Raw genomic sequence first — 13,940 nt, forward strand, 5'->3', positions numbered from 1 at the left:
GGGTGAATCCAAGGGGTAAGAAATGAAGGTTGGTGTCTGCAAGAGAAGCCATAGCAGGATTGCCCATACAGGCTCTGCTCCCAACAGCCAAAAGTGGAAACAGCCCAGGTTTCCACCAGGCGTCATGAGCCAATCATCGATGCAATAATTTAGCCACTAAAATTAGCAACTGAGTGTGGCAAGAGGGCAGGTCTGTAGGGCAGAGCATCAATTAAGAGCTCCTGGGAGTGGGTGGGCGTGGGCGTTGGGGAATAGAGACTAATAGGTACAGGATTTCTTCGGGGAAGTAATAAAAATGTTCAAAAATTAATAGTGGTGGAATTTGCCACTGCTCCAAATATAGTTTTAAAAGTAACCGAGAGTGTGCTGCAGCGCACAACACCTGTCTGCGCTCTATGCGCTACCATACAGTTCGTGAGCTTCAGGCAAGGAGCTGGAGGTTGAAACACACAGAGACTCACAGACAGAGAGACAGAGACACGGACCTCTAGTCACTGGTAAGAAGCCCCTTATTCAATAGCACTTAGATACCCAACAGTCAGGTGGGCTGACAGGTGAAAACCTTATCCTCTGATCCTCAAGGCCAAGGCACCACGTGCTCGAGAAGTAGAGCTGGTAAACAACTTTGACACAGCTTTCAGTAACTCAAATCAGAAGGAAAGTAAAGATCTCTAGCAGGGAAGAGCAGCTGGAGGCCAGGACTCCAAATGGTCCCAAAAGTGTGCTTTAGGACGGTGACATTTGTAGTCTGTAAAGTCCAAAACTGCTGCATTCTTTGAGAGGCCACAGCAGCAGGGCTTATCTGAGACAACAGGACACAGTCACAACCTTCTGTTTCTGCTGGGTTGGGGGATACTGTCTCAGTTTCTGTTCTTGTCACTTAGATAAAATACCTTCACAAGAGCAACTTAAGTGGAATGGCTACATTTTAGCTTGAGATCCAAGGTACAGTCAGTTCATCACGTCAGGACAGTGGGAGCTGGAGGCTGCTGGTCATGGCACATCCACCACCAGGAAACAAAGAGCAATGGATGTGTGCTGTTCGGGAGAGGAAGGGGAAGGGAGGAGAATGAAGGGCAGAGGAGAGGAGGGAAGGGGAGGCTTTCTCCACTTACACACTTCAGGATCTCAGCCAGGGAACTGTCCCACTCAATTACCATAATCCAGGCAACCCCACCACAGGCAGAGGCCCATCTCCTGGATGCTAGATTCAGTGGAGTTGACAATTCACATCATCCAACACCAAATCCTCACCTAACACATGTGAAAGCAAGGATGGGTACACTGTGCCAGTTAGATACCCCACACCTTGTTTGAAAGTCCTTGTCTAATCTTGCCCTGCCTGCTGGTGACTCAGTTTACAGAAATCAGTTTGGAAAAGACCCTGTCAGGTCAAAGTACAGAACCATGGTAAAACTTGGAAGAAATCTTGTCTTTACCATCTGCAAACATTCAGAAGATGGGGGGGAGGGAGGGGGTGTGTGAGGAGGAAGAGACGTTTGTGGAGAAAGACCTGGCTTAGTCATCAACATGTATCTACTTTAGAAGGAGGCCGCTGAGGTGGCTCGGCTGCTGTGAACTGCTGTTTCAGAAACCGAGGTTCAGTTCCCTCACCCACATCAGGTAGCTCACAACCACTTGTAACTCCAACCCCAGAGAACTGGACTCCCTCTGCTGGCCGTGAAGAACACTGCCCTCTTGTGCATAAACCCACACACTGGCACACACCTCTACAAATAATTTTAAAAAATACTTTTCTAAAAAGCAAAACCACTGCATCACGGGAGGTGACGTCCCCATAGGTAAAGAACCAATTCCCTCACTGTGTTCTGCTCTCGGCAGCATGAAGACACCACTCTCTGGAGAAATGTGCAAGGAACGTTAACAGCGTGAGAGCTATGTCAGACGAGAACAACACAAGTAGCTGAGGCCATTATAGCTGTCGCGTGGAAGGCTAACTGGATGTGTTCTCTGCTCTTCAGGGACAAGCCAAGACACACGTGTAAGGGAGGGGCGGGGCTCAGCCTTCACCTAGGAAAGTAAACCAGAGTGGACTGTTGTCAAAATAGACCACCTAGGGAAGGAATCACACCAGCTAACGTTTATTGAAAAACAATTGAAAGGCCCTGGGTTTTATTTGCTTATTTTGAATCTGTGATACATCCCACAGCTTTTAATACAAAACCATACAGAAGAGTGTGTGGCGACAGGCTGTGTCCCCTGCTCAAGCTTCTCCTCCATGTCTGATTTCCACATATGAGAACCCTTTTTTAAGTACTTTCAAAGCTTCTAGAGGCAAATACAAACACATTTCTATGCCGTCCCCTTTTAAAGATTTATTTCTATTATTTAAAGTGTGTGTGTGTGCGTTGGTATGTGCACACGAGTGCAGGAGTCTGCAGACCCCAACAGTCAGATTCCCCTGGATCTGGATCTTCAGGCGTTTGTGATCCCCTGATATGGGTGCTAGGAACATTAAGAGCGGTGCACGCTCTTAATGGTTGAGCCATCTTTCCAGTCCCCCTTCCCTTTTTATAGAAAAGACAATGCAACACACTGTGTCTTGTCTTCAAGCTGGATATTTTTTTCTTTTCTTTTTTAAGGCTTGATTTTCCTCCTGCATTAGCCTTGCAAACAGCAGACATCAGGGAAAAAAACAGAAGCAAATAATATGGGATGGAAAGAGACAGAGTACTTGAAAGCAGGAGTAGGATGTCTAGAACACATTCTCGTTTGAACTCATAACAATGGTCCTGTGGAGCTGTCACAGGACGAACTCATAACGATGGTCCTGTGGAGCCGTCACAGGACCCCCAGACGTTGATTAGGATACAAATTTATAAGCTGGATATTTTCTATGTATTTAGCATGATCCTCTTTTCTGTTGGCCTGATATTCTCTTAAACCCATATAGTTAGTTAACTAGTAGCCCAGGCTAGCTTTATTGAACTCACTCCCTCACACCTTTGAGACAGGGATTTCATGTAACCCAAACTAGTCTCCAACTACTAAGTAGTTGAAGATTACCTGGAACTTCAAATCCTGTTTACTCCACCTGGGATTACATGTGTGCCACCGTGCCCAGTGTATGCAGTAATGGTGGGATTACATGTGTGTGCCACCATGTCCACTGTGTGCAGTGCTGGTGGGATTACATGTGTGCATCCATGCCTACTGTATACAGGATGGGGACAGAAACCAGAGCCTTTTGCAGAACAGCAAGCGCTCTGCCAATCAAGCTACATCCCCCAGTGCAGGGCTTGTTAGATTCTTAATTTTATTACTTTCATTTTCAGTTTTACAATTTCCATTTGATTCTTTTTAAAAAGTCTAATTCTCTGATGGAAGACGGCATTCATGTCTTCTCACCCATTTTTTTCTGGTTTCTTGAACATCTAAATCATAGTTAATTAAAATCCTTAAAATCTAGATCACTGTGGGTCTGTTTCTATTATCTTTTTTTTTTACTGAGTGCTAGACATTTTATACTTTATATGTCTAGGTTCTGGAGATTGAACTCAGGTCTTCAGGCCCATGCAGCAAGCACCTGTACCCACTAAGCCATAAGCTCTTCCATTCGTATATTGAAATAGATATTGATAACTGGAAAATCTTTTATTCACTAGACGGGCATTATTATAAGCTGCTATTTCTAATCCATACACCAATTCTGGATGTATATATAATTTTCTTTTGTGTTTCTATGTGGTTTGACTTATTTTCTCTTTAAAAGAACAAATTGTATATATTATTAGTGTGTATGAAGTGGCGGCGGGTTGGGAGGTGCTTGACACAGCTCACATGTGGAGGTATTGCTAAAATTCCTCCCCAGGAGGAGCCTAAACCATGTCTACCCCTCCTCCCATGGTTCCAGTGACAAGATCCCACCAAAGTTTATAAGCCAGTGAATTCATTAGGCTCCTTTACAGAGCACAGGTGAGGGGCTACTCACAGGGGTGTGGGATGAAAGCCCCCTAGTAGCTGCAGAGATGGAGCCTGGTCTTCCCAGTCTGTACACTCCAGCCCCTCCCAGAGACCATGTGCAATCAAGGCAGTTACATAACCGGTGGTTGGGAGCAGCTCAGGTGAGGGTCTCGTGACCTTCCCACCCCATCGTGAGGAGTTTAAGTGGTCAGCAAGCCCAGCTGGGATGATCCTTTTGCAAGGGGTACAGCTGAACTCCCCAACATGGTGGTTGCTTGGCTCAAAGGATAAGGCATGCTCAACAGGAGGCCAGAGGAAAACTCTATGGAGTTGGTTCTCCCCCTTTATGAGGGTGAGGCTCAAACTCTGGTCGTCTGGCTGTCAGGGCAAGCGCTTTTGCACACTGGCCATCATCTTGCTGGCCCTGGTTTGATTTCTTGTGATGGGATCTGTGCAATTCTCGGTTGTCAGCCTGACTACACCTGGAAGTAACCAAAATCCAAAGCAATTGAGGGGCACACTGGGAGGGATTTTTGCTTAATTTGAAGTGGGGAGATCAACTTCTAATCTGGATTTTTGAGGTTGGAAGACAAGCCTTTAATCCAGATCGCTTGAGCTGGGAAAACCCACCTCTGACATGGATTGTGCCCTCTGCTGCAAACCTATACAAGGACGTGGAAGAAGGAAGCTTTTGCTCTTTGCTTGCTTGCTCTTGCCTTGCTAACACATCCATTCCGCCGCTGGCATTAGAGCCTCCGTCTTCAGAATTCCCATGCATACAGAAGACCAGCTGAGACATCCATCCTCATGGACTGAACTACTGGATTCTTGGACTTTCTGTTCCCAGCCATTGTTGGATGAGCTGGACCACAGCCTGTAAATCATTCTAACGAATCCCCTTTCTATATACAGAGAGATTCAGTCTCTAAGTTGTTACTATAACAAACGCTGACTAATACAGGGCTTCATGGAGTTCAGACTGGCCTGACCTTAGTACATAGCTGAGGATGGCCTTGAACTTCTGATCCCCTCTGCTGCTTCACCTCCTAAGCATTGGGAGTACAGGAGTACACCACCACCATGCCTGGCAAGTGTGTGTTCTGCATGTTTTACAATAATAAGTGTAGAATTCAGAGCATCTCGGGGAAATCCCAGAAGGCATGAGATGAATTTCCAGGAGCAAGGGTGCCCCCTCAACCCTGTGCCATCCATCCAGAGGCTTTGCTTGAGGGCCAACCACTGCAGCGTTCTAAAAACGTTTCTGTTGTGAGGCTTGCTCATCTGTAAGGAGCCATGTTGGCTATAGATGTCGGCGGGGACTGTCTTGGTTCATTTTTTGTTGCTGGAAGAGACTAGGTTACAAAGAATGGAGGTTCCTGTGGCATGTGGTGGCTCTGGTGACTGTCCTCAGGGTGGTGGGCTTTTTAATCTTCAGGGTTGTTGCTTTCTGGTCACAAGATAACGCCACAGCTCTGGGAGAGTCACCTGCATGTCGCTGTAATCCAGGCAGAAAGAAGGAGCAGGTGTCGATTCTGGATGTACTCTCCAGGGATCACTAGGTTTTCCCTGCAGCTCTTTGGCCTAAACTGGGTCACCTGCCCACTGATGAACCGATCTCTAGTCAAGCTAGACAGCATTTCCCTGGCTAGCTTAGACCAGTCATGTTTGGTTTCCCGGGGCCTGAGAGTCCATCCACTTCCTTAGACTGCTGTCTCTTCCTCAGAAGAGCCAGAGGAAGAGAGGGCCTGCCATCAGGTACGTGACTGGCCATGCCTGCAACAGGAAGCCCCAGGCATCTAGACAGTAGCTAAGGTGGCTCAGGCCTCTGGGACAGCCGTGCCCCTCCTCTGTGGCTGTTCTTCAGCCTCCTCCAGGTTCCTCCTCTGCACACTTCTCTCTTGCACCCAGACAGCTGCCTCAAGGAAAGGCCTCACACTGCAAGCCCTCTGCTGTGCCCTTTGTTCAAGCTCAGAATTCCCACAGGTCCCTAGCAGCTTAGGTGCTGTCTTGAGGTGGGGGGCAGCTCTTTTTCCAGTATGGAGGCCAGTGGGGGGGATGCTGGGAGTGGATGATGCCAGGGAGGGCAAGGGAGGGCAGGCAGTGGCCAGATGGGATAAACATGCCCTGAACCAGGTTGCTATGGACTAAGGGTCTGAGTCCCCTGAGATACCTCTGATGAAACCTGGTCCCTGATGTGACCAGAATTACAAGATGAGGCCTTTAGGCCATGACTGGATCATGAAGGCTTCACCCAAAAGTGGAGTCTATGCTCTTAATAAAAGGCACAGTGGCTGGACATGGGATCACACCTGGGATCCCAGCCATGGAAGGCAGAGGCAGAAGGAGGAAGAGTTAAAGCTAATCCTCACTAGACACTAGGTTTGCTGGTGGCTTGCTCTTGCCCTTCCCTGCTTCACTGGGTGACACGTTTCTCTTGTGTATCTGTGTGTTGGCAGGGTTTCTGTTCTAGTAACCCAACAGGCTAAGACACCAAATATGCTCACATTAGAATAACCTGTGCTCAATGCAGAATTGAGATGAGACCTCTCGCAGCCCGAGCATCACCTTTCATCGTTTCTTAGGCAGGTTCAGAAGTCCTGCCTAGTGTGACAAGGACCCTGAGCTGCCTCTGCTCTAGAGAACTCAGCCACCTTGTCCCATGCCCCCATCCTGGGCTCCTGTGAGGGAGGGGTAAAAAAAAAAGCCAGTCCCCTGGCCTCAGAGGGCCTGTGCCTTTTGCCAATCATGTTTCTATGTCCTGTCTCCTCTGGTTAAGACTTAGCCAGCCATACCTAGCCTTCCTGGAGATTTCCCTGTCTCCTGTGGTTGAGTCTTAGCCATGCCTAGCCTTCCTGGAGACCACCCTGTCTCCTCTTTGTTTCTATCCAAAATCAGTCACAAGCAGTTACTCCCATGTTGACTCTGCTGTCAGGGAAAATGTGTCAAGATAACACCTAGGGATTGTACATGCTGAGAGCCTGAGGCAGGACATGGGTGCTCCTTCTACCTCCCTGGGGCTCCCATGGGTGACTCTATCACCTTCCTGTGGCTCTCCACACTGAGCAGACCATGTGTTGGGCTCATGTACAGGCATTAAGCAAAGTATTTGGCATAAAATGATTTCACCCATTTTAAAGTATGTGTGTGTGTGCGCGTGCGTGCGCATGTGTGTGTGATGTGTCAGTGTGTATGTGCATGTGCCCACAGGTGCCCAAGGTAGCCCCTGGAGCCAGCCACCCAATGTGGGTGCTTGAAGCCGAGCTCTCGTCCTTGGGTGCTCTTAACCACTGAGCTATCTCTCTAGTCTCTTGGTGCTTGTCTGTGAGGAGGCAGCCTGGCAGAGAGAAAGGCTCTGTGTGCCTTCAGGAGGAGGAGACAAAGCAACCAGAGATGAGCTGAGCCAGGAAGGGCAGAAAGAAGGCTGGAGGGGAGGTTTGTAGGCAGAGTGACCATGGGACTGAGAAGCCTGTTATGTTATCCTGCTCACTTCTCAACCCACCTCCCCTGGGAAAGTCCTGCACGTTATGCCACACACAGGAGGTGTGTTGCATTTGAGGAGCAGGAGTCCTGCCCATGGGAGCCCTCAGCACCCCTTCTTTCCTTCCAGACTTCTAGAAGGAGCGCTAACTGTATAGAGAAGGGGAGGCGCCTTCCAAGACTGCACTACCTGGTCTCCAGAGCATCAGAAGAACGAGCCCTCCCATCTCTCCAGCAGGGATTTAATTAGATGCACTAATTAGTTGCTGGGTGTAAGAAATGGAGGTGCAGGCGCCTGTGTGCTTGCAAGCTGAGGATGGCTTCGGGCTGGTGGTGCACAGGGAGAGCTGCCAAGGGAGACTTGGCTGTACTTCGAGGGACAGCACGAGGAACTAGATTCTGCTGGTGCTGTCTCCAACCCCATCCACCAGGGATGGGCAGGTCAGAGAGGGGAAGGATCCAGGAGCACACTCCACTCACGTACACTCAGACACATTCACACACATGCCAACCCTCACACATATACACAATCACACACTTGTCTACAACCATATCACCATTCTATTTGCACACATTTGTACTAGATATACTTACCCAGTTTACACACACCTGCTCACTTCAGTATACACACACATATACACTCACAGGCACACATTCACACACACACACACACACACACAACTGCATTCACCCACTCTCACAATAATTCATAGACATACCCATATTTTCTTGTCTACATGTGTGTGCTTGAGCACACATGCACACACACACACTTAGATGCAGGGTTTTGCACTTTGTGGGGTTTTGTTTCATTGCTTTTTCTTGCTTTCATCTTAAGACAAGATCTCTCAGCCCAAGATGACCTTGAACTTGCTGTATAACCAAGGATGCCCTTAACTCCCTGATCCTTCTCACGTCTGCTCCTGGGATCAATAGGCGTGCATCACCAGTCTGGCTCAGGAAAAGCAGTGTTGACTTTCACATTCAACCCATCTGAACTGAGCTAGAATCTTCTTTTCGGCTAAATTCCAGGGCCATCCTCAGAGTCCCCACCCCACTCCATATCATTGCTCCACCTCATACTGGTCTTCTAGCGGTGTTCTCTCCAACCCTTTGGCTTTTTCAAAGGGAAAAGAGACTCCTCAAAGCAGAGATCCTACTACTCCTGCTGTGGTGGCCAGAGTGATCTGGGGAGGGAAATTCTTCCTCCAGTGACCATGTGTCCTCCACAGCATTAGCCAGGGCCACTCCCAGGGGACATGGATGTCCTGAGAGAGCCCTGCAACTACATATCAGGGTCAACTAACACAAAAGATCAGAGTGATCTTGAGGGAGTTAAAAAGCCTCTCTGAGGGCTGAGTGTGGTGGTACACACCTTTAATCTCAGCACTCAGGAGGCAGGGGAAGGGGTAGGTGGACATTTGTGAGTTCGAGGCCAGCCTGGTCTACATATTCAGGACAGCCAGGGCCTTGTAGAGACTCTCTCAAAAGAACACAAAAGAAAGAAAAGAAACCTCTGCACCTCCACCCGTGTGACAAGTTCAGGTTGTGAGAGGAACAAGTCAAATCTCATGTCACGCTTGCAACCTGCTGAGTCCAGGGTCTGGCGTGCAGGACGTGCTCAGCCAAGCTAAGCCTCCCACAGCTGGGACAAAGCCAGCATTCCCAGAACAGGGTCCTGCCTGGCCTTCGGGCATGGCTGCCTCTTGCCTGCCTTCCCTGTCTCAGAAGAAGACAGGCTATTAGGACAAATTTGATCGAAATGACGCATGGATTAGCATGTGCGAGGCGAAGTCTAATTCTGTTTACTGTTCTGGGGTAGCACACAATTATTACAGGAGCTGGGACAGAGTGTTTTTAATAACATTCCTTGTTAAGATTTAATTACAGGAAATTGCATTTTCTTAATCACTGAAAACTCAACTGGCTAGGAAAAGAATCGTGATAATTCTGTGTGTGGCTTATTAAGTTCTTAGGATATTCTTTCTCCTACATTTTTCCTTTATTATATGCTTCTGCTAAGTGCTTTTTAACCCTTGGAGCTGCAGACACCCCTGTCTCTCCCACTCCAGGTCCTAAGCTCATTTGCAAGCCTAGGGTCACAAGCCCAGAACCAAAGTGAGAGAATGCAATGTTGGAATCCAGCCGCTGGGTGGACAGGTCTGCTCTCGCAGAAGACCAGCGTTCAATTCCTGTACCCATGTCAGATGCCCACAACTGCCTCTCCCTCAGCTCCAAGGGATCTGATGCCTTCTTCTGGTCTCTGCAGGTACCTACACACACACACACACACACACACACACATCAGATAGATAGATAGATAGATAGATAGATAGATAGATAGATAGATAGATAGATAGATAGATAGATAGATATGTAGGTAGGTGGATGGATAGATAGATAGATAGACAGATAGATAGATAGATAGATAGATAGATAGATAGATAGATAGATAGATAGATAGATAGATAGATAGATAGATAGATATGTAGGTAGGTGGATGGATAGATAGATATGTAGGTAGGTGGATGGATAGATAGATAGATAGATAGATAGATAGATAGATAGATAGATAGATAGATAGATAGATAGATAGGACCAAGTTTTTTAAAACAGAATCCCCCTGGACTCAGGTTACAATCCTGGCAGTCTTTCCCCTCTCTCACAGATACTGACATTACTGACACTGTCTGTGAGTCCCTGGATAACAGACTTCCAAGTGTCAGGGTTTCTTACCTGGGGAAGGGAGTTGACACCAAAGTGGATACTGGTGGCCACATGTCTGTGCCCCCTCCCCCGACACCTGGGATTCAGAAAGACTGGCTGCAACTGTGCTGTGAACCCTCCTCCATCCTCAGAAAGCTATGAGAGACCCCACTTCTGTCATATGGCCCCAATTCTCCTCTCTTCGGCACCCCCAACATGCTGTTCTCCGTCTGCTTGTATGTCCATAGTGTTAGTGATTCATCTAATAAATCCCTTACCCCCAACAGTCCATCTCCGGATCCCCTCGAACCCTCACCCCAGATTTTTCACAAATTACCCAAGGAAGTATGCTGGAGAAAGCCACCACATTCACTCAGCCCTTAGCACCTGGGCCCCTCTCTGACCTTTCTGGGAACCTAGCTCCTTGGCAGGTCTGCCTCCTGCTAAAAGCCCGCAGGAGCTCTCAGAAATGACCTTCTCACTCATGGGCACAGCTTCGGAGTCTGGGGCCCACAGCTGTGTTCTGAGAGTGAGGGCACACTGCCGGAGCTCTGTGCCTCCTGTCTGCTGCTGTCTCTTTGGGGCAGGAAGAACCAACCGCGGGGCGTTTCCTCTTAATTGGCCAGATAGCAGACTTCGCTACTGCTTGATTATGTTCCAGATGTGGGATTCTGAAACGGGCACAGAGCTCCGCCCTGGGTGCCAGGGCCCTTCCTGTTTCTCTTTCTGCTGTTTCTGTGTGAGGGGAACAGGGAGACGAGGAGCTGCCGCTGTAGGAGAGAAAGGCCCCGAAGTGTAAAGAGCCATAGCCCATGAGTCCCTCCAGGAAACCGTGCTGGAGGGATGCTGGCAAGCTGGCCACTGTGTCAGCACCGTGAGGAGCAGAACTTGTAAAACCAGTGCAAGGTCGGGGGTGACTTGCAATGGCTGAGCAAGAATTTGTCAGCTAGAGAATGCCTCCCTGGCTCTAAATAGCTGGGCTTATCATGGTGCGTTGAATGCATGCATGTTTTGGAGGGGCCCTTGGCTTTGGTCACAGCTCCATCCCTGTCTGCTGGCCCCACAACTCTCACAGCCTCTCCTTCAGAGACATCGCCCCTTTGGCAGCCGCATCCCGCTGTGTCTAGCTTAAGGCTCCCTGGCGTCAAACACACCCAGGTCCTCTTGCTCTTTGGGCTGGTGGGAAAGAAGAGTCCTGGAGACACTAAGTTCTGGGTGGAAGGGGCGAATCAGACACGTCTCTGAGTCTTTCCACTCTCCTCTAAACTTGAACCCCCAGCTGTCTTAGTCCCCCCAGCCCCCAGTGGCCTCTCTGTTCGCTCTAAGTCGCTTTGGTGTCTTTGTTCTCCCAGCTGGGGAAAGCAGGCTTGACAGCATTAACCCCGGTGGCAAAGTGCGGGACTTCAAAGAGGCTTCGAGAAGCTGATGGATAATAGATGTCTGGAAGCATGAATGATACATATGTAGATAAATGATGAATAATAGGGCTTGCATGATATATAGGCGGCTGCCAGGTAATGGGTGTGTGGATACACGGAGTGGGGGTGGGGGAGGACAACAGACATGGGACAGCAGGAAGGGCTGAGTTCGGACCATGATAAATGCCTTGAGACTAGATAGACGGGGAGACAAGATGGAAGACCCTCAAAGGGAACTTCCTGGACCCAGGGCGGGCAGAAGGAACCCTCGGTGACAGCTAGGAGCTGTCCAGGTATCCATGGCAGATGGCAAGATGGGTCTGATCTGAAAGAGCACCATCTCTTGGATTGATGGTGATGATGATGGATGTGCCAGAGATAATGAATGCTGGACCTGCTGACAAATCAAGTTGCCTCCCTCTACCCTCCGCCCCATTAGCACCCATGGCTAAGCGTCCCAGCGGTGGGCGCTGCTCAGCTGGTAGCCACACAGGGGAGCTCACGGTCGAGGCCCTCTAGGAGGGGCGGGAGAAAGGGGCTTCGGCCGGCTCCCGAGATGGTTTCCATGACAGCAGGACCACGTGATCCTCCTCTCTTTCCCTCCTACTCCTCTGGTTCATAAATAATGTTCCTGATTGAAAACTGCTCCCCAAGGAAGGGCAAGAGAGCAGCTTCGTGTTAAGTTGCTTGTCCTGGGCATCTGAGCTGTTCCCCCATCACTCCTTTGCGGACCCCTGGCCATGCTTTAAATCCTTCCCTTCTCTTTACCCTGCCTCTGCCTACTCTTCGCGGTCTTCCCGACTCCGGTTCCTCTCTCAAAGAGCCAGCTGAGTTATCCTGCTAGAGAGAGCACAGGCCAATTCTAGGAAAAGTGGCCCTGGAGTTGGGTGGGTGGAGTTGATGGGCCCTTCTGCCGGCTGAACCCAGCATCAGGGTACAAGTCTGCTCCAGTGCACGCTTGGGCCACCCCTCCACCAGCGGACTGGAAGAGCAGCATCCAGGATGGACATCCCTGGGGACTTTTCCTGGGATTCAGATGAGGTGCAAAAGGAAAGACACGAGTGGATCCTGGGAGGGTGATGGCAGAGGAGCCTGGGAGGGTGACGGCAGAGGATCCTGGGAGGGTGACAGCAGAGGATCCTGGGAAGGTGACGGCAGAGGAGCCTGTGGGTAGAGTTGTCACCTGGAACCTAAAAGTCTGTGGTTCCCTGGTGGCTCCTGGAAGCTGGATGTACGGACCTGCAGTCGTGCAGAGATGAAGTAGTTGTCTGAGAGAAATACATTCCCAGGGCCATGGTAACGGGGGTGGGGGTGGGGAAACTCCAGAACTTTCTGCAGAGAGACCCTGAGAGGCGCAGCAGCTAGTTCAGCATCCCACTGCCTGGCAGCCTCAGGCCTGCGGCTGTCGTCAAGCCCGGGGGCAAAAAAACGAAAACCAGTGGCAGCAGGAAGAGGGTAAGCCTGTAGGAGAAGCACTTAGAAGAGGAGGTTAACCGCAGAGAAAGGCAGCGCACTGTAGAAACGGCTTCCCTTCCTCTGCTTTCCTTTACTCCCCTTATTCCTCTGGAGGATAAAACACACTTTTTTTTTTTCATTTGGCACTTCTGCCCCTGCCTGGAGGAAATGCCGCCAAAGTGGGTTTTTTTGGGGGTTTTTTTTGTATTATTTATTTTATTATTTTTTTTTTTTACAAAAGTTTATTACCATGTACAACAGGCTCCAGGATAACACTTCATTCTAACTATAGGTGGCAATGATGTTATATTATAGTAGGGAATCCAGATGTTTAACAGGTTCCAGGATAACACTTCATTCTAGCTGTAGATGGCAAAAATGTTATGGCAGGGAATCCAGATGTTTAAATAGGAATGGAAGAGGGTCACCATCATCTCAAGATATGAGGAACAGCTTACTTTTTGTCAGATTTCTTAATTCCACCTGTGGCCAGGGGTCCCTTCCCCGCGGCCTTGGCTTTTAGCTCCTCGAGTTTCTTCTGCTCCTCTTTTTGTTTCTGCTTGAAAGCCTTATCTTCCTCGTCCATTTCCTTAGTCTGCTTCTTGGGCTGTTTCAGGGGCTTCTTTTTGCCACCTTCCCAGCCCGACATGGCGCCTCCAGACACCCCCTTCTCCAGACCCTGATCCTAAGCCCCACCAAAGTGGTTTTAAGCAAGCAAGATGTCAGGCATGGTGATGCATGCCTTTAATTCCAGCACTTGGGAGGCGGGGACAGGAAGATCTCTGTGACTTTGAAGCCAGCCTGAAAAAAAAAAAAAAAAAAAAAAAAAAAAAAAAAAAACCACAGGGGTAGGGGAGAGAGACTCAGATGGGAGGAGAGATGGAGATGGAGAGATGGACCAAGGTTGGAGAGACAACATTCTGGAAAGTGCACTGCTCAGAAGGGCCAGGGAGGCTAGAC

At 49.2% G+C, this 13,940-nt stretch overlaps 1 protein-coding gene across 1 annotated transcript; it reads right to left on the reverse strand.

The window, feature by feature from the left end:
• Nucleotides 1-13,412: 13,412 nt before the first annotated feature.
• Nucleotides 13,413-13,659, reverse strand: LOC119822174 (translation machinery-associated protein 7-like). The gene has a single exon (XM_038341146.1). It carries the CDS (start codon nt 13,627-13,629, stop codon nt 13,435-13,437), a length of 195 nt encoding a protein of 64 aa, XP_038197074.1. The 5' UTR covers nt 13,630-13,659; the 3' UTR covers nt 13,413-13,434.
• Between the last annotated feature and the right edge of the window lie 281 nt (nt 13,660-13,940).

This window comes from Arvicola amphibius, chromosome 9 (genome assembly GCF_903992535.2).
Source record: "Arvicola amphibius chromosome 9, mArvAmp1.2, whole genome shotgun sequence".
In the NCBI taxonomy this organism is placed as follows: Eukaryota; Metazoa; Chordata; class Mammalia; order Rodentia; family Cricetidae; genus Arvicola; species Arvicola amphibius.

Coding starts and splice junctions, on each gene's coding strand:
- LOC119822174 (XM_038341146.1), bottom strand. CDS start 13,629: ATGTCGGGCTGGGAAGGTGGCAAAAAGAAGCCCCTGAAACAGCCCAAG.